The 20,591-nt window shown below is 46.1% G+C and overlaps 1 protein-coding gene across 6 annotated transcripts in view; it reads right to left on the reverse strand.

The window, feature by feature from the left end:
* Positions 1–637: 637 nt before the first annotated feature.
* The window catches only part of IKZF5 (IKAROS family zinc finger 5), a 98,916-nt gene continuing 78,962 nt past the window's right edge, over positions 638–20,591 (reverse strand). For all 6 annotated transcript variants that reach the window (XM_078643997.1, XM_078644003.1, XM_078643999.1 and 3 more), the window contains one exon: positions 638–2,785. In XM_078643997.1, coding sequence (XP_078500123.1) covers positions 1,860–2,785 — 926 coding nt within the window. In that variant the 3' untranslated portion in view covers positions 638–1,859. The remainder of the gene's footprint in view (positions 2,786–20,591) is intronic.

Here is a 20,591-nt window from a genome sequence, read left to right on the forward strand (position 1 = left end):
CTCTACTACAGAACCTGCTGTTAGAAGTATCCAGCAGAATCGTTAAGCAGTAAGGAACAAGGAGCAGTAAGGAAGGCGAGGCAGTGATTGGATGTGCTGTGAGTTATAGGAGAGGGGCAGTGACGACAAAAAGACAGAGGAAGGATGGAGTGTCACAAGAGTGACAGGAGAAAAGAGTAGTTACAGGAGAAGTTTTCAGTTAAAGTTAAAGGAGTAGGGCACAGAGACAAAAGGCGAGCAGCTGCCACAGGACAGCTAGACATACTGTCTTATACCCAAAGTGCATACTACAATCCCGACTATGTCAACAATTTAATAAGTCTCCATCACATCCACAACTACAACGGTCCTCTCCAACTCCTCCTCCACGAAGTTTGAATACTGAAAAGGTTTTATTTAGAAGTTCGGGGACCTAAAATCAAGAAGACTCATAGATGGAGATTCAGCTCCCAAAAGTACCTATATCAGTGTTTGAGCATATGCCCCCCCTTTTCACTGGTGGATTCTTTAACACAATAATTTGCTTTAAGTTACTATTCAATGATCCGAATTCAAATGAGATGTCTCTGCTAATGATGCCAGTGCACGCAGAATCCAAAGTGTTGATTGCATAAACAAATTAAGAACACACAGGGGATCAGAACAGACTTCTTTTTGTTTTATACAGATGGAGAACATAAAAGTGCATTTTACAAGGGACGAGAAAGCAATCTACTTAAGACACACACAAGCTACAGTGATTCAAGCTCCAGACTCACAAACAGCAACATCAACAGTTTTGACAATTGCAGTCCAGACTGATAAAATCTAGAAGCGTCTTCCCAAGACACTCATTGGGTGGCATGATCAGTACAACTTTACACCATATATAAAAGCAGTGACATTTTAACTGCTTTCTGAAAGCAGATATTATTTAACCACTTTCTGTCAAACGTTCTTGATTAGACAGACACAGAACCACTTCTCACCTTACTGACGTGCGATGTTACTGATTGAACCACGTTTTGCCACGCTGGCTTAGTTTCAAGCCACAGTAACATGATGTGCCATCACTGTTTTAACCATTTCTTGCCAGATTGACATGCAGTGACTCGCTGGATTTCCTGCCCATCACAAAACAATGCAGTTACATTATTTCAACTACTTCCTCCCGCGAAGCAGTGCCATTGATCTGACCATGTAATAACCATGCTGACATGCAGTGACATTCGCTTAAAATGTCCTGTCTGACATGCAACGATATCACTTCCTGTCAGGCCAAGTTTCAACATTATCACTTCCTGTCAAAATTACTATAACTTTCTTACAGCCGGACTGATATGCAAGGACGTTACTTTCGGCTACACTGACATTATCGATGTAAACATTTCATTCTGAAGGTCTGAATACATGAAAAGAAAATGGAGGACAGACCATGGCACAAATTTGGATCCTTAGAAAGGCAACGATGAATCAGAGTAAAATGAATGTGTTATTGTAATGTGACTGGTAGATTAGGTGCCCTTCTGATGTAGGACAACTTCCCCGTCCTCCAACATTCTATTAACGCAGTCATTAATTTCTGACATGTTTGCACCGGAGGACGAGTCTGAGCCACGTCACTGGCATTACAACTCAACTCCTGCTGAATGGGAACACAACAAAGCTGATAGGCCATCACCTTCCACCACAACTCATCCTGGGAACACTTCCGGATGTCTCAAGGCACCGCCTCTTGTCTACTGGAAGAGGAAAGAATCCACTTGGCACCATGAAGCTTTCGGGTAGAGGGAAAACTGCCCATTGGTGCCCAGAAACTAGTGCAGACCTTTAAAAAATTAAAAAAGATGAATTTGCAAAAGTGCATAAAAGGCTAGAGATCAGTGATGGCTGTGCTGGCCTCTAGCAAAATGGCAGGCAAAGTCATACTTGTTTTTGCACTTGCAGCCACAGATGTTGCACTGGAAAGGGTTCTCAAAGCCATGGCAACCCATGTGAATCGTATACAGAATGTTGTCTGCAAAGTACATATCACAGTGCTGGCAGTGATGCAGGAGCTGGGGGTCCTGCACCGGCAGGGTAGGGGCAGGGGTGCTAGGCTGGCTGTTACTGATGCTGGGGGTGCTGGTATGGGCACTACGCTCACTGCTTGGCCCTGCCACTGGGCTATAGTTCCGCTGTGAGGGCCGGTGGTCAGGGCTGGTGGGAGATGAGCTTTGGGCCATGCTGGTAGACACTGAGCAGATGGCGTTTGCTGCTGAAGGCTGCTGCAACATGAATGGCTTTTCATCATGGCAGGACACCACATCAGGAGAAGGAGGATTGTGAGAGTCTGGGGGCAGACTGGCAAGCTGGCCTGCTAACGTGGACAGCTGGTTAAGGGGATTGTCTATCATGAGGTCTTGTGGGTCCCGAGGCAGTCCACCACTATGGCTGGATCTTTCGTAAGCCTCACTCTGTATGTTTGGGATCTCATGGCTGAAGTCATTTAAGTAGTCTGGTTTATGAACCACCATGGAAGGTGGGCTAAGGTTTATGAGAGTCCTTCGGTACCCAAGGACACTGGTCTTTTTCTGCAGCACCCCCCACATCTTCTTGTTGCTAAGGGATGATCGCGTGCCCTTGATGGGCACCATCTTGTGCTTGCGCCGGCGGTGGTGTGAAAGGTTGCTGCGGTCACTGCAGCAGAAGGAACAAAGCTCACACTTGTACGGCTTCTCTCCAGTGTGTGATCGCATGTGCGCCTCCAAATGTCGCTCATACGCTGAGGCGAAGGGACAGAGGTGGCACCGGTGTGGCTTTTCACCTGTACAGACAAGAAAGGAAAGCATATCATGGACGAGAAGTAGCCCATACTCTTTTAATACTATGAACTTTCAATCAAACGACAATATAGAACACAGTCAGTCTGGGCCAACAACGTATGCAACCAGAGGGCAATACAGAAGTAAGTCAGCTCAGAACACACTGTAAAAGTCTGATTATCAAAACTTGAGAAATGTGGTTTGGAGAAAACACACACTAGGAGGTGGAAGACAGTTGTGAACACATTTATGCTGTACATTCCCACATACTGGATTAGAGAAGCAATTTACGTCAGAGTGCTTACACGCACAACTCTCATCTCCGGATAACATCATCTCACTCAACACTACCCTAACTTTTACTCAAAATTGGTTAACTTAGAACCATCTCCTGCTCAATACATCCAAAACTGAATTCCTTCTCATCTCGCCTCCGAACCACATCCCCAAACCAGACCTTTGGCTGAATCAATCACTGCCTTTAACTGCACCGCTCTCATCATAGACTCAGCCAAATCTCTCAGAATCAAGCACCCGAATACGAAAAATCACATCAGAAATGTGTGTAAGGGAGCTAATCACTTGATGAGGACACTTAGAAATATCAAACCATTCCTTCCACAATCTGACTTCAAGCAGGTGGTCCAAGCGCTTGTCTTGCAGAGGCTAGACTACGGCAGCGCTATGCTCTGTGGCATTCCCAAATATACCATGGCTCCAATAAGGGCATCACTGAACGCGGCAGCTAGATTGCTTACAGGTACCAAACTAAATGAGCACATTTCCCAGTACTAAAATCTCTTAAATGGTTGCCCTACGAACCTCAAATTCATTTAAAGATTTCCGTTCTGATACACAAAGCCCTGCATTTCAACACCCAGGTTCCTAGCGCAAAAGCTTGAATTATCCTGTGGAGGTAGAGCCTCAATAAGCGCTAACACTTTACTCTTGAAACCACTCATCCTTAGCATAAAGAGAACTTGTCACCGAGCCTTCTCCTGCACTGCCCCAGAGATATGGAACAATAAAAGTGGTGTAAACATGTCCTACACCCGTCTCTCTACTGTGCAAGGGTCACCTGCTCTAAGTAAGAGAAGGAAGCAATTCTCTTACATCACCGTGCCCTTGAGGATCCACCTACCCTCGTATTCAAAGATAAAGAAACAATGCCGAAAAGCACCCTCTGATGTGTGGCCACTTAAGTAAATACTGTCCAAGTATCTGACCGCTATGGCCAAAGCAGAGAATCTATAGATGTATCAGGGTAGGTAACGATAGAATCTAAGAAAGCGAGAGGCAAGTACAGGGCTGGAGTGCTGCCTATAGAGGAGGCAGAGCGGGAGGCAAGTACTGGTCCTACTGTGACTTATGGCAGCAGGCAGAGCAGGAGGCAAGTATTGCTCCTACTGTGACTTATGGCAGGAGGGCTGGAGTGCTGCCTACGGAGGAGGCAGAGCGGGAGGCAAGTACTGCTCCTACTGTGACTTATGGCAGAAGGGCTGGAGTACTGCCTACGAAGGAGGTAGAGCGGAAGGCAAGTACTGCGACTTATGGCAGCAGGGCTGGAGTGCTGCCTACGAAGGAGGTAGAGCGGAAGGCAGGTACTGCAACTTATGGCAGCAGGGCTGGAGTGCTGCCTACGAAGGCGGTAGAGCGGGAGGCAAGTACTGCTCCTATTGTGACTTATGGCAGCAGGGTTGGAGTACTGCCTACGAAGGAGGTAGCCAGGAGGGAGAGAACGAACTAGGAGTCTTGCTAGGACACAAAGCCAGCACTGACGCTCCCTGCAGGAGACAGGGCCTCGTAGTGTTCTGAAAACGGCAAAGCAGGTTTCGGCAGAAGTTGAAGACCTATTTATTTCCTGAAGATTCGTACATACTTAGGCCTCTCTTCCCCTGTCCCCTCCCCTCTCCGTGGTCTTACCTCGATTCCTTAACTGTGCTGGATCGCATCCTAGCGCGGAGACGCGCTGTTTTTGTGTATTCAGGTGCTTAATAAATGTTTTTATTATTATTATCTGCTAGCGGAAAGGGCTACTAGTGTAACAGTGGAACGAGCAGAAAGCACAACGTGACATGTTCCTGGGTGGGAGTGGAGCTAATGGAACAACAGTCCCCTGGGAAGGGAGAACCACCGCAGCGGACTGAACTCAGGTGTACTGTCGAGGCTACCCTGCCCCTGGGATAGAGAGGCACAGCTCTTACATGAAGCACGAGGGCCGGGGTGGCAGTACTCATTAAGGAGAGAACCTGCTGACAAGGGCAGTCAAGACGACAGGTGTTCCCTGACCAAGTAACCCTACGATCTACACCAGTGATTTATAAATGTTAGTAAATAAACATGCTTTAAATAATGTGAGAAGGTTGTCAATGACTCAACGCAGTGTGACCTTCCACAAATGGCATTCAAGTTTAAGTAATATATTTTGGGTAAAGAGAAATCTATGAATTAGTTAGCCTTGATAGCTTACAAACGTTTATAGGTGTGACATGAAAGAAATACAACTATACTCACACACAGTTATAGTAAAACCTGCAGTGACCAACAAACGCACTCAGATTCAAGACCCACCCACAGCCTCTGTTGCAGCACTACATACCACTGCCAAAATGTGTACAAACAAAGGTGTTCAAATCACGCCTGCTCTGCGGGATCTGCAGCTGCCAATGCTGGGCGCAGGCCAGACTTCATAGCCATGGAAGCCATGGAGTGGGTTCACTACACCCTGGCTTTTAAACTTAGTAAAGCGCTTTTCACAGTGGAGCCATCTTGTTGCAGGGAGCACATGACATGGGTTTGACTCCTTGGCCTAGAACTCCCTGCTGATTAATCATCAAGCAGAGTAATCCTAGCAGTTCTGCAGGGCTTAAGCATGTATTTTTTTCACTGCGGCCTTTGGCTGCTCAGCCTTACACATCCATACATCAATGCTCGCACTGGGCTACTAAGCGAATGTCTCCCTTTCTATTTATTTGTGTTGAATTGTTTCTGTATTATGTTCCGTTGCAAGTTATTCTGTGAACGGCCTCTATGTCCCTGAGTTTTTTTTAGCAATACATATTTTTCCAGATTAAAGAAAAGAAACAAACCTTGGTCTCATCTCAACTGATATCAGTCCACTGGCGCGCAGGAGCTTGCCTGCCACCTTCGAAGCCCTCGGCCACCCCAACACACACCCATGGAAAAATCTCAAAATGCCTCAGGACATGACCCTTTCTGGCTCATCTTCTTTAACCCTGATGTCGTTTGCACCTGTATCCCTTGCAGAACTAGGGGTGTTACCCCATTGTTCCAATGTCACAAACATTTATCCGAAATGATCACCCCATAATCTGTCAACACCCGAAAAACAGGCACAGATATTCTACTGTATTGACTAATAACAATCAAAAAGTGGTTTTCAAAATACTAAATGAGTTGACTTGCTGTGAGCACCATTCCCTTGTAGTGCCACCACCCACATCTTTTTGTAACCAACAGGCTATTTATTTTGTAGAAAATATCAATTTGTGATTGTATTGGTCTCCCAATCTTCTGCCACATTGTCTGAAGATTTTTACAATGGCACACTATCTCTGTCCTTGTCTTCGGACCATACCGCTAAAAAGGGATTTAATTTGAACCCATGGCTCGGTCACTCCTAAACAAGCTTATTTTACATAGTAACTCAGTATATCACGGTCTGATCCTATTCCTCTTCAGTTCTCTGCACTCTTGGTTAAACTTGCGTTTCTTTTCTCTTGCCTAAACTCTAAGAAATCAGACTGAGGACTTCAGATCCAACAATATCACTTCTTAACGTGGAGAATCACAGCGATCTTCCTAGACCCGACATCTTTTCAATGCGCAAGTCTAGCCTCTGTCTGCGCTTATTCGTGCACATGGCCTTCAGCTTTTATCAACACTGACAAAACTCTGATTCTTTATGGACTCAATGGTTGATCAAAGGAGGAAAATCAGCATAACTGCATGATGGCTATTTGGGGGCAACTAGGCAGAGAAACTTAACTCAGGGAAGTACTTCCATGTGGCAGTCCACTCTTCTGCCCCCGGAACAAGCTCTTCACACTGTTCCTTCCTCAAATGTTAAAATCAACCGTCACAACTTTAAGGCCAGGTTTCTAGTGTGGTCTCCTCATGTACTTTTTAGCTGATACAAATATGCTGGATTGATGGAAGGTTTGTTCCTTTTTATTTCTGCAGGCTGTGGCCGAAAGAGTGTCACAGAACTGTTCTATATGCTCTGCAGACAGAGCAGCCACACTACTTAGTGGACATTTTCCATAACGGGATGCACACCCCGTTACTCTGTGGCGGCTGGGTGTGCTCACCCATTTTCCTCCTCGTAGCCCCAAAATTCCTATTTAGGCAAGAGTTTGTAGTACACATACTAGACTTAAAAATATATGGCAAAGCACATACAGCTAGCGTCCGCAATTCAAATGGACAGCTCAACTGCAGAGTGGTCCATTGGTATAACTACTAGCACATTTCCACAGCTCTTTTGAGTCCCCCCCAAAGCAATCATTGTTAGGAGACCCACAACTGTCCACGTTTCATGTGAATCTGTCCATTGGTACTTTGTGCTATGCTTGACTGAAGAGGAAATACAACTTTTGGGGGTGTTCCTATCCTATGACTTTGCCCTGGATACCGTTCCATTCATACTGCCTTTTGATCCTGTAAAGTATTTCAGGAGCTGTTCAAGGTTTCATGCATGCATATTTATATTGGAAGATGTCTCGCAGAATCATGACCTGAGTGAAAAGCTGAAAACGATCCATGAAATGATTTTCCATTACTGCACAGATCTTATGGTAAAAGCTATACTATAGTTTTGTTTAGATATACACCCTGAAAATAATAGCACACATTTAAACAGGCAAATATAAATAAATCTAACAGCGAATGCAAAACTATAAACCAAAAATATAAACAGACCAATAAAAATATCATAAAAAGATACGATAATCATCAGACATTCAGAAATCAGACATAAATGGATAGAACGCACTGTAGTGTCACAGATCCACGGTAATATGAACATTGAGAGAACGATGTGGATAGTAAAGCCCAGTTTAACAATGATTACAAACACAGCCAGGTACTAAATACAAATGTACGTATAAACAAAACATATATAAAAGCAGACAATCACACAGACCGATATAAAGACAAACACAGACAGATTTAAGGGGGAAAACTTATAACAATACAGGCAGCAAGTCAAAGTCAGATGAAAGCAAGCGAAAACACACAGCAAGATAAAACCAGAAATACATATAAAAGACACAGATGTTGACAAAGACAAACAGTTATGATATAAACATTCAGGCAAAAAAGAAATTAAAGAACCCCAAAAGTTTGTTTGTAGTGTACTGCAGCATTAGTAAGAGGTCCAAAGTAAGTGATGCACCCCCATTAATGTAACTCTATTTTTCAACCTTGCATTACTTCTATTCCACTTAAAAATGCAATCTACACATGCATTTCCAGGTCTCGAAGAGAACCCTACTAGATCTTTTAGGACACCTGTGTGTCCACCAAACTTAGTAATGCACACCATGATCTATATATACGTTTTAGAATGCCCACGCCCCAAAAAATGTCAAATTCAACAAGAAAGCTATTTTACTTCATTACAATACTTCTTTTGTAGGTGGAAATCAAGCTGCTTCACCAAATTCCAAGTAGAAATTAAATGCAACCTTTCTTTGTAGCCTGAAGATAAGTGCTCTAGGGCTTTTTCACTAGTTGTATTTGCATACTTAATGTTATGTTTGAAAATGTGGAGGGTGTTCTCTTATTGGACTCTGACTTTTCCCTTATGTTGCCTTTTCTTTGACAAGTCTTGTAGCTCTTGTACGCACAACCGGATCGATTTATAGGCCTACATATGAGCATGGATGAAGTGGAGAGGGAGGCCTGCTGCCTGTAGTCAGCCACAGCCTATTTGGACTGAAGCAGTGACCCACTATGCCTCACCAAGCTCAAGCGGTGCCAGGACCAATGGTCCGAGAGCCAAGGGGCACACAGAGGTTGGTGGCAGGCTTTTTCTGCTACCCTGCAACGGTGGTGCTCGGCTCTGCCATTCTGTGTAGTGCAGGTGGGGAAGAGAAGCAAGAACTGCTGATCGGCCTGTGTGTTGTTTTGGTCTGTGCCATGTACAGAGGGACCTATGTTTTTTCCCCCCATTCGGTGTACATGAGGTGGTGTGTGTTTGTCGCACACCAATAGCTACGATGATGCTAGCTTATAGTTTACCCACAGGTGTTAGCGTGTAAAGGAATCATATTTTTGCTGTGATACAAGCGCTTGAGACATTGCATCCCCATATCCACCAGGATCCAACACTTCTCCAATTTAGGAAGGTGTTGAAAACTCACCTCTTCAAAAAGCACATCACAATACATTAAATGTCCATAATTCAGCAACTTTTCCTTTCATTCGCTGACTATATGTTTGTCTTCGATACTGTACAGCGCACTGCTGCCTTTTGGCTAGGTTTGTGCTATGGAAATACCATACATATACATACCAGGCTTTCAAACATTTTCTCACCCACTCGCTACAGATTTTATCAGGGAGAGCTATTTCGAGGCTCTACCTGCCTGTTTTGGCGACAAAGACCGAATGAGCAATAAAGATGCCTTTAAATCTTCACACTTTTGCTGAGGGCTCAAAGACAGAGGCCAAATGTAAGCTTATGTCTTCTTACAATCTACTGTTTACTTTATCCTGGAGATTGGGGTTTACTTATATTTCCCTGACTGCAAAGTTCAAGGATTTTGTAAAATGAACTGTCTGACAATCGTACTTGGGTACAGGGTGTGTGAAATGAATAACACACTTAAATAGCTTGCAAATGAACTATATAAATAATTCCAAACATATCATTAGTAAGGGAATCACAAGTTTTGCAATTCTGACGCGAAATGAAAGAAAATATTTTAATAGGATCAAAACAAATTAAAACACTTTACTTGGCTAGGTGCAACATATAAACATTTGCTTAAAGCAGTTTACCACACATTATTGGTTGTATGCTATTTAGATTTATTTAAAAAACTGCACGTCAGTGGGAAAGTTTGTGGCCATTTAAATGGAAACTGCACTGCCTATAAATGAGAGTGTGCTAACACATCTTGCTTGACGAATATAGTTATTACAATTATGAGTTTTTTTTTTGAATTTTTTTATTGAAATTAAACAACAAGAAAACAAAATACACAAGGCAATGAGGAATCAACGGTACAGTCTTGGGTCCATGCGGAGGCAGCTTCAGCAATACTGTATACAATACATTTACATAGTCCGACTCAGGGGGGGGGGCAGCGAGGAAACCAAAGGCAAACATTATGACGAATATGGGGAATGTCAATCAGGGGGGCACAACGTCGTCAAGCGACAAGTCTTGAGGGGGAGTGCATACGTCCCCACGATATGCGTTCCATTGCGACCAAATTCTGCCCCACTTCTTGGGCCTGCCACGAGACACATACACAGTCTTTTCACGAAACATACACCAATCAACATTCTCTGCCCACGCTGTAACAGTCGGAGGCTTACTGGCACCCCAGAGCTGTGCGATGTCTCTTTTGGCGATCATATTTCCGAGGGTCGCCCAGGTGATCTGGGCCACGGTGTAATCGTTAGGCTCCCAGACGTTCAGTAAGCAGCGTCTGGCTTCGGGTAATAGAACCACCCCAGTGACCGTCCCCATGACGACATGTACACGGGACCAAAACTCGACCACCTCCGGGCATTCCCACAAAATGTGAAGAAAGGTACCAGGCATACCGCAGCCACGCTTGCACAAGTCATCGGAAGCATACCCCATGCGCACCAAACTGGGGCCAGTAACATACACCCGGTGGAGGATCTTGAGCTGAACAAACCTAAGGCGTGCGGGTATGGCAACCTCTTTTGGAGAGGACACAGCGGACTGCCAGTCCTCATCGTCGAGTTCCAGACCATCCGCGATCCATAACGCCCTGAGGTGCACCAACTGGTCCGCCCTATTATAAATCGGTTTTTTGTAGATTAATGAGATAGTACTATCAGGGACATGTCCGTCCAGGATACGATCCTCTAGGGGCGAGGACTCGGGAATGTCCGTGCCAACCGCAAAAAGCGACAGGAGGGCATGTCGGATCTGAGCGTACCGGAAGAACTCTCTATCACTAAGTTCGAACTCCACCTTAAGCGCCTCAAAAGACTTAACGTTACCCTTAGCCCAAAGATCCCCCACCTTAGCAATTCCAATCATATCCCATTTATCAAAACCTTTCGAACGCCAAAGATTACCCAAACACGCAGAATCATACAGAGGAGTTGCACACGAGAACCTATCCTTCCAACCCAAGGCCGCGTTCGCATCATGCCACACCCGCACAGCGACTTTAGTCGGTCCGGTAAGCACTCCACAAAGCCCCCTGGAGTACAGCGCCCTGTTGAAGTTCCCCCCTGGAAGAAGATGTCTATCCATGGCGAAGGCAGGAGCGGGACCTGTAACATAAGTATCATGATTGACCGCACTCAATTGGGAGGCCCAGTAGTGGCGCTTGATATCGGGAAGGGCGACGCCACCGTCATACCACGGGAGCGTGAGTTTTGACAAAGCAATGCGCGACCTGCCATCCCATATCAATTGCCTTTGTAAGCTCTCCACCGCCCGAAAATAACGGGAAGGAACGAGGTCAAAGGAGTTTTGAAGCGCATACAAAAATCTGGGCAGCGACATCATTTTGAAAAGAGCCGCACGACCAAGCGGTGAAAGTGGCAGACGACGCCAACGTGTAACATCGAGCCGCAGTCGCTGGAGAGGGGGTAGCAGATTACGTTCGTAACGAACGGTGGGGTCCAGCGAAACATATATCCCCAAATATTTGAAACCAGTCTCCGTTACTTGAATAGGGAATCTATGAGGCAACGGGGGGAGGCCCCCGGCCAGAACGAAGACACAGGATTTAGTCCAGTTAATAACGAGACCGGAGTTCTTTCCGAAGGAGGTAAGAACATCGAATAGTACGTTCAATGATTTCTGAGGGGAAGTCAGGTATAGGAGAATGTCGTCTGCGTAAAGCGAGACACGATCTTCAAAACCGGGAGCCCACCGGATCCCTTTCATAGAAGGCTCCCAACGGAGCCATTCCGCCAAAGGTTCCAGCGCGAGAGCGAAAAGCAACGGGGACAGCGGGCAGCCCTGCCGAGTGCCTCGACCAAGTGCAAAAACGCCGGACGCCCGCCCATTGACCACCACCTGGGCGAGAGGCTGCTCATAGAGAAGTTTAACCCAGTTAATAAACACGGGACCGAATCCAAACTTCGAGAGGGCCGCCCACAAGTAGGGCCATTCGATGGTGTCGAAGGCCATCGTGGCATCAAGAGAGGCCAAAATGGCCGGCTCAGTGAGAGTCGCAGCCCTCGCGAGAACACCGTTGAGTCTTCGAAGATTGAGGGCGGTGTTACGATGGGGAATGAACCCGGACTGATCTGGGTGAATCAAGTCTCCGATCACCGTGATCAAACGATTTGCTAACAATTTAGCCAGAATTTTGGGTTCCGCATTAAGCAAGGAGATAGGCCTGTAAGAGGCACAGCGATCCCGAGGCTTACCCTCCTTAGGAATCACCACAATGGTGGCGAGACGTTGATCAACGGGAAGAGAACCTGAGTCAAGGGCCTCAAGGAACATATCCTTCAAGTGGGGCGCCATTTTGTCGGGTCGTAATTTGTAAAGTTCAATGGGCAAGCCGTTGGGGCCCAGCGCCTTGCCAGAACGGAGGGAGCGTATAGCGTCCGCTATCTCCTCCGCAGTAAGGGGCGCGTCTAGGAGATCTCTGTCCTCGTCGGAGAGACAGGGCAACGCAATGTCACGAAGCAAAAGCCGGGAATCCACCTCGTCCCTGTCGCAAACAGAGGCATACACCGTTGCAAAATGATCGACAAAGCACTCCACAATCCCAGCAGGGTCAGTAACACACACACCATCCGACCTCTCAATCACAGGAACAACACGATTCACTCTTTCCTTCCTGTCCAGCCACGCAATCAATCTACCAGCCTTGTCACCAACATCATACAATCTCCCCAGTTGTTCCCTGTGCATCACCTTTGCAGCATCAGTGACAATTGACTTGTAATCCGCCTGTTTTAGGCTGAGAGAGTGCAGTTTTGAACGTGTTGCACCAGTACCAAGATCACTCTCCAGGGCAGTTATCTCAGCTTCCAGGCGCACCAGTTCCGCACTTTTGGTCTTTTTGGCTGCCGCAATCAATGAGAGAGAGTGCCCACGAATCACCGTCTTAAATGCTTCCCACACAGACACAGAGGAAGGCACAGATCCCACATTATCAGCAAAATAATAATCCACAGCTTTAACAAGGTCAGAGCGAATCTTCGGGTCCTGAAGATACCAGGGGTTAACGGGAACTACTCTGCCCACACCACCTCCTCCCGCCGAAAGACGAAGCCACAAGGGGGAGTGATCGGAAATGCCCCTGGGAAGATGGCGAATCTCACCAATTGAGGCGGAGTGCGCCGAAGGCATCAAAAAATAGTCAAGTCTGGAGAGGCTACCATGTGCTCCAGAGTGAAAGGTATACTGAAGCAGTGCGGGATGTAATAAGCGCCAACTATCCACTAGCCCAAAGGTGTCAAGGAAGTCGCTCAACCACATATGGGATCTAGCGAGGTCCCTGGGGGGAAAGCGATCAGCGATGCCAGAGACAACGGAGTTAAAATCCCCTCCGAGTATAAGAAGACCCTCAGGCAAACCCAGCAAGACCCTACCCAAGTCAGCATAAGTAACTGCCTGTAGACCCGGGGGGATATAGACAGAAAGTACGGAAACTGTCCTCCCCTCCCATCGTCCCGTAAGCACTGCATAGCGTCCTCTATCATCGAGAGTGATCTCGTCAATCTCCAAAGGAAGAGAAGACCGAATAAGAATACCAACCCCCCTGGAGCCCGAGGAGAAGCCAGAGTGAGCAACAAGGCGGTATCCCCGTCTATTCATAGCTCGACAAGTATTACCTATAAGATGCGTCTCCTGCAGGAGAACTACATCGGGCGAATGGCGCTTGAGGTACTGCAGCACCACCCCTCGCTTTATTCTGTCTCCCAGCCCGTTAACATTCCACGACAGCAGTCTCAACTCACCGCCCCCCATCCCCCAGAAGAGGCAGAGCGCCCCACATACGACACCAGTAGACCGAACGGATTAAAGAAAAACATTTGAAAGCCTTGTGAATAAAAACAATCCCACACAGTACCCCCCACCCCCCAGAACTTGAAACCCGTTACAACTCCCCCCACCCTGCACCCCTGCGTTAGACTTGAAATCCACCCCAACTTGCAGTGTAGTGTGCCTGTCGCCCCAAGAAGAAACTAATCTACACAAAGACCCCCAGAGGAGGAAAAGACCCCTTCGCCCCGCCACCCAAAACAATAATAAGAATCATTGTCCGAACTCAGCTGGAAGGGTCGGAAAGTTCAGACATCAGGATCCACCGGTCATTCCTGCTGATGCATGTCACCCTCGGCGCCGCCGGGGTGCTCCGTGAAATCGTCCCTTTTAGGCAATGAGTCCAGCCAGTCACTGACACAATCCGGGCGATCAAAAAAGAACGTTCGTTCACCGTGTTCAATACGAAGTCTGGTGGGAAACAGCATTGCATATTTGAGGCCCAGGTCTCGGGGCCGCCTCTTGACCCCCTGGAATCCCATTCTTTGCCTCTGGACTTGTGGAGAAAAATCCGGGTAGAAGTTCACGGTGGCATTTTCGAAAGTCACCGGGCCCTTGTCTCGAGATGCCTGCAGAATAACATCCCTGTCCCTAAAATGGAACAGGCGAGCAATTATGGGTCTCGGGGGGGCGCCCGGCTGGAGCTTACCGCCAGGTATTCGATGTGCACGCTCAACCGCAAAGAATTTCGTAAGTCCAGAGGGAGCAAGATAGTTGGAGACCAGATCTTCCACCAGGAGGTCGGTCGCCAAAGCCTCAGGGTTTTCAGGGACCCCAATAATGCGGACGTTGTTGCGGCGGGACCTATTTTCATAGTCTTCCAGGCGTCGGGCCAACGCGTCTCGAGAAGAGCGCAGGTTCCCAATCTCAGTCTGAACGTCCGTGACATCAGTGATCAGGCTGGAGGTCTTAATGTCCAATTCCCTGACCCTTTCGTTGGTCTTGGCCAGATCAGCCCTTATCAGAGTAACATCCATTGCCACCGTGTCAATCTTGGAGGCAAGAGCCTCATACTGCTTCCCCATGGCGGCCTCCATGTTAATAATAGCACTCATCACGTCCTGCAGCGATAGGCCGGGCACCGTACCAGAGGTAGCCTTAGAGTCATCGGGTTTGCGGCCAACTCCGCCGGGGGACCCCTTCACATAGTGATCCATGATGTTGGTCTGGGTCTGCCCCCCCCTGTGGGGAGTTTTACCTTTTCGTCGCTCCGGATCCGAATTGGCGGCCATACTGGAGAACGGGCCCCGGAGGGGTCCGCGCGACCTGGTAAAAATGGCCGACCGAGACGTAGTCGAAAACAGGAAAACTGACCAAAATCAACTTGAACCTCAGTAGTGCTTGAGGACAAACGAGAGGCCGGGGTATACACACGGTGCTGACTGATGGGCAGGATCAGGGGAAGTCCAGACGATGTTACGGCCGATCCACGCCGGGAGTAGGAAACCGAAACCGAAAGTTAAGTGGGGGAGCCCCCAGAGGGAGGCTCCTGCGGCCGATGTTGTTCAACTACTCCACGGCTGGCGAAGTTAACTGAGACCCCAGTCCGGACTCGGGGAAGGCCGCAAAGTTCAAGACGACACAAAAGTGGACCCCAATGTCCGATCAGAATGCTGAAAAGTTCGTCAAGATCAGCAAGAGTTCGTCTTCAAAAGCCCGTCGTCGGATTCAGGATGTAGAAAGGATATGTGCGGAGGGTGGCGCGGGTCTCGGGAGCCCTCTGCTCACACGACCATCTTAGATGCCCGCGAAGCTCCTCCAGGAAAAGCACAATTATGAGTTTTTAAACATGAACTAAGAATCATTCCTGCACCTACTCTGATGACAATCCTATTAGTGAAATAAGAAGGAGGTCAGCGGCCATGTGTTCACCCTGTATGTAGGCTAGATTCTTATTATACATGGAGCAAAACTTTAGTCTATAAATCAAACACAGTTTTTTTTTCTCCAGCAGACCTGCTGAACTCACATATTTTTTGTTGCTCTCATATGTGATAATGAGGAGGAAAAAGCAACGGTGAAACAAAATATTTGCCTATAATCACAATTTGAGACCATTGTATGGGTCAAGTGCATTACAGTGAAGTAAAGCAGATTATTCAAGTCACTAGACCTGCAGTTTAATGATTTTTCGAGGCCTGCATACATATTTCCTATTACAAGTTGAGATTGTGTACCAAGAAACACATTGTTAGCATCTACAGAAGGCCTAACAGGTTACTGACATATCAATAGATACAAAAGTAGTGGCCAGCTTGATACAATGCGGTAAGGGAAAAACTAAGAGGTCCTACCTATCAAATCTCCCACCGCTCGTTGTGAGGGAAGATGAGCCTCAGGAAAGATTGGCACAAGCAACCATGCTCAAGGGCAAGAAAAGTGCCCAGAAACACAATAATGCTGAAGATAGTATAGGGCATGTTGCTCATCTTGGCTTTGATGCATGCATAAAGAGAGCACTTACCTCATTTACCATAACCCACAGTCCTTATTTGGGGGTAGCGAAAGTGCATGAAAATTGGAAAGACGGATCTTATGGAGAGCCGGAGTTTAAACTCAGGGAAGCTAAGGGGGACGAATCCTTTGAGGCACCAGCAAAGGCTGAAAAGGCATGGAAGTGGCCCGCAATTTCCTCTTGCGATTTAAGAGTCGGAGTTTGACCCAACTAAGGAAGAAAGTATGGAAAGGCAGGTTGGGCTTTTCAATCTAGATGATCTGTATTGCCTCGGATCAACAGAGGGGGAACCTTCTGAGAAAAGGGCATGTTATGTGCAACACCGGATTGGAAAGCTGAGCACGAAGATGGTGTACAACTGATCACCCTTGTCCTTTGATGGGGGTCAAGGAGGCCAATACTGTGAGGAAGGTGACATGGAATATTTTCCGGCTTTTCAAGATAAGCTGCTAGACACTTGTAGGCCTTTCGCATGAAGGCAATTAAGATGTTGGAAGCATCTAGTGTACCAAAGTGGATCTGGGGCCCTTACTGAGTTGGCCTCAACGTAATGTATGTATGCGGTTCAGGCAAGACAGTAAATAAGCCGATTTAGTGCCAGCGGACGTGGTACCAGTGGCACAGGGTTGGCTCTTTTGAGTGAACGTCTAGATTAAGGCACAGCGATCTCAATTTAGACAGTTTTCAGTTCCAGCATTTTGGATAGGGCTGGAAGTGTCTGGGGTATTTACACAGCAGGTATCAGGACCAGGGTCTTTACAGATATCAGGGCTCTGAAGGGGATGCTATGTACGGGCCAGTGAAGATTTAGGGGAACCAGAAACAGCCATGGTCATTTTCAGAGGGGAAACTTCTGGGGTACAGCATATGGGCCAAATATATTTTGCCACATATAGAATTGGAGGCAGAGTATGACAATTTCTGGTAAATGGGAAAGCTCTTATAAGGCCACTAGGTCTTGCAGATAGTGCAGGGTTTTCATCTAGAATTTATGGCACTCTGGTGTACAGCAGACTCCAGCCTGATCAGCTTCACCATTCAGGTACAGGAGCTGATAACAGTGATGCTAGAGGAGATGGAGTGCAAGGGCATGATGTGGTGAACCACTCTACACAATACCTATTCCTGAGCAATGTCTTTCTTGTTGAAAGAAGGACAAAGAGTTCATATCTGTGATAAACCTGTGCAAAATAAATGTGTGGTGAGTGTGTTGACACTTCAATATGAAGTGTATTCATCTTTTAAGAGATGTTTTGAAATGCTGACTACAAGTTATGTCTCAGAACCACCGACCTCTCATCGGCCACCCTGCTGAACGTTGATGTACCTTCTTTCAAGGCTTTGGAGTGTCTGTATTGGGTGTGTGCCCGCTTTGATCCATGCATCGGATTCAGTTGAATCCACGTTTATGGCTGTGATGCTACTGCTGCCGAGGATCGTCCCTTAATTAAGGGAACCTCACACTCGCCACGCTGGGACGCTTCACTTGTTCCACTATTGTCTGTAAACGCCGGGGATTCCTGATCTTCGCATTGATCCTCCGCATGACCTTTACTTTAGTGTGTTTGTTACTAAGCAATTACAGACTTCTCTCGGATGCTTAGGATTTTCTCCATCCGATTGTGAAACTTATAGATTCAGGCCGCTAAGTCTGATGCGTGGCCCGACTACTATTGTGTTCTCGCTGGCCCTCCTGGGTTACCTTTTTTGTACCAGTCTGTTATTTCGGGCGCGTCCCACCAGTAATTCAGTTGGTCAATGCACCCTGAAGAAGGTGAGACCCACAGCGGGGTCTAACGCGCATCGGCGCTAGATTAGCCACTTGGAGCATTTTGATTGAAAAATCCCTCGGTTTTTGAGAAATGTCCATAACTTTATTGATACAAATTGCATTTATTATTTGACTGATCAGTTGTTTTCCATGCCCTTACTTTTCATTACTCATTAAGTTACACCGTCCTTCATATAAGGTGGACAATACCTTCTGTGCAACTCTCAAATCCCTGGGGGACTCGCCTATCTGTATATAAATATTGTATTATTGGATGTCTGACATTGTTTGACGTGTGGATATGTGTTTATGAATTGGGATGTATGATGAGGGTGAGTAAATGTGTTGTGGGATGTGCTCAGGGAACATTTTACTTGCATATGTATCTCAGAAAATGTCACCTGACAAAGCAATAATTAGTAATAATAAACTTATTTGATAATTTCTATCTATGTGTGTTATGATCACTATTTTTGCCTGTGTTGTTAGTGTTGTAGTTATCAGTGACTAGTTGCATGAATAGAGTTATACAGGTAGAGACCTTGTCTTTTGATTGTATTGGATGTTATGCCAGGGCCTGATGAATGGGTATAGCATAGTTCCGATTTTACTTCACACAGAAGATGCCCGCAGTTCACCATGTGGGAACTATGTATAAATTCATGTATGTACACCCAATTGCTTCAGCAAGTAGGTAAAGTATGCTGCTGAGTGAGAGGGTGCAGGCTTATCATTTATTGGGATGATATAAGGCTCAAGATCTGGAGAGTTGAAGGCTTAACAGAGAATGGATATCTTCTGCAGCATCTGGGTGTTCCAATCAATGACAAGAAATACGATCCGGTTACGAAGAGAACAGACTTCCCAGAATTTGTGGTAAAGGACTTGGTGATGGCGACCTTGCACTTATCGATCTGCAAGAAAGTAGGTTTTAAGAGGTGCTGTGCAATGTTTTGCAAGCAGACGTCATGTTGCTATGCCTTCTGGAAAGGGCACTGCAGTTATAAGCAGACTGAACTCAGGCCACTTTTCCAGGGTTTCTGCTTTACACTATACTGAAGAGACTGAATATAAAGTAAGGCATCTCTTAAACAGATACAATGAACTTGTCACACAGGGCCCGGACAGAGCTACCCTGGTGGCTTCACCACATGGAGCTAGACGCCAGCACGCTGGGCTGAGACTCCACATCAATTGGTTAGAGTGGTTAGCCGGGTCATTTGTAATCAGGTCCTTGACAAGGGACAAGTCAAAATGCTCTATCCTGTTGCAGGCAGGCAATATTTCTACAGTAAGATCCTGTGGACCAAGCTACAATCATGGAATACCAGTGTGGATTGCTGTTGATTAGCCAACTTTTATCGCTTAGTAATAAGGCGCATGTTGAAACCATATTGATTAATAATAAGGTGAAACAAGACTGTTTGTTAGGTAAAGTGTTATTTAACCTATTCATTGCTGATCTGACAACTGCTGCCTCATGAATTATCCTTCTCCAAAGTTGGAAGAGTACATGTGGAGAGATTATTGTGTGCTGATCATCTTGCAGCACTGAATGTGATGCTGGCTGCAAGGCCAGATCGATGCTTTTACTGCATACTAACTTGCCAGTAAACAGGCTTTCAACGTCCAATACACAAACCTTTTGATGTTTGGGAAAAAGCATTTCAAAACAAGCTGGAATACAGATATTTAGAATAAATGTCAATACAACATCATCATGAGTTCCACATTGGCAAAAAAATCAGCACGTAGGGGTTAATGCTATTCAAAGAATTATATGGAGCGCTCTCAATTCACGTTTTGATTAATGCTAATATCGTTATACCAGCCCCTACTACTCTCTATGGGAGTGAAATTTTAGTGTTTAACGGAATGATCAATTTATGTTTAATTGAGTTATCAAATTGCCCCCAAGGATGCCTAAATATTCACTGTTGCAAGCCATCAGACCCGTTCTTCAGTGTTCTTGGCAACACTTGGCTATGAGATGGACTATTCATTTTCTTAGTAACATCCATGAATCCTAGCTCTAGTTGGGTCCGAGTAACAATGCTTCAGGCTCCTAGGCTCAATGAACCTCTTTTCTCGTACACTAGTTGTGCAATGAAAAGCAATATTTCTGAACACACAAGACTTGATCAGTTGCATATAGAGAAATACCCACTATTATGTTAACTAAAGGTTATTTGGGCACTAAATTGTCTTCGGACTATATATCAGATGCTCCAGAGTTTAGAATGTGCAATGAACAACAGAATTGGAGGATCAGGGTGGTGTTTGAAGGGAATGTAATTTGTGGTAGCAAACAAAGGTGTGTGTACGTTCGATGAA

Source organism: Lissotriton helveticus, chromosome 5_1 (assembly GCF_964261635.1).
Source record: "Lissotriton helveticus chromosome 5_1, aLisHel1.1, whole genome shotgun sequence".
Taxonomy (NCBI): Eukaryota; Metazoa; Chordata; class Amphibia; order Caudata; family Salamandridae; genus Lissotriton; species Lissotriton helveticus.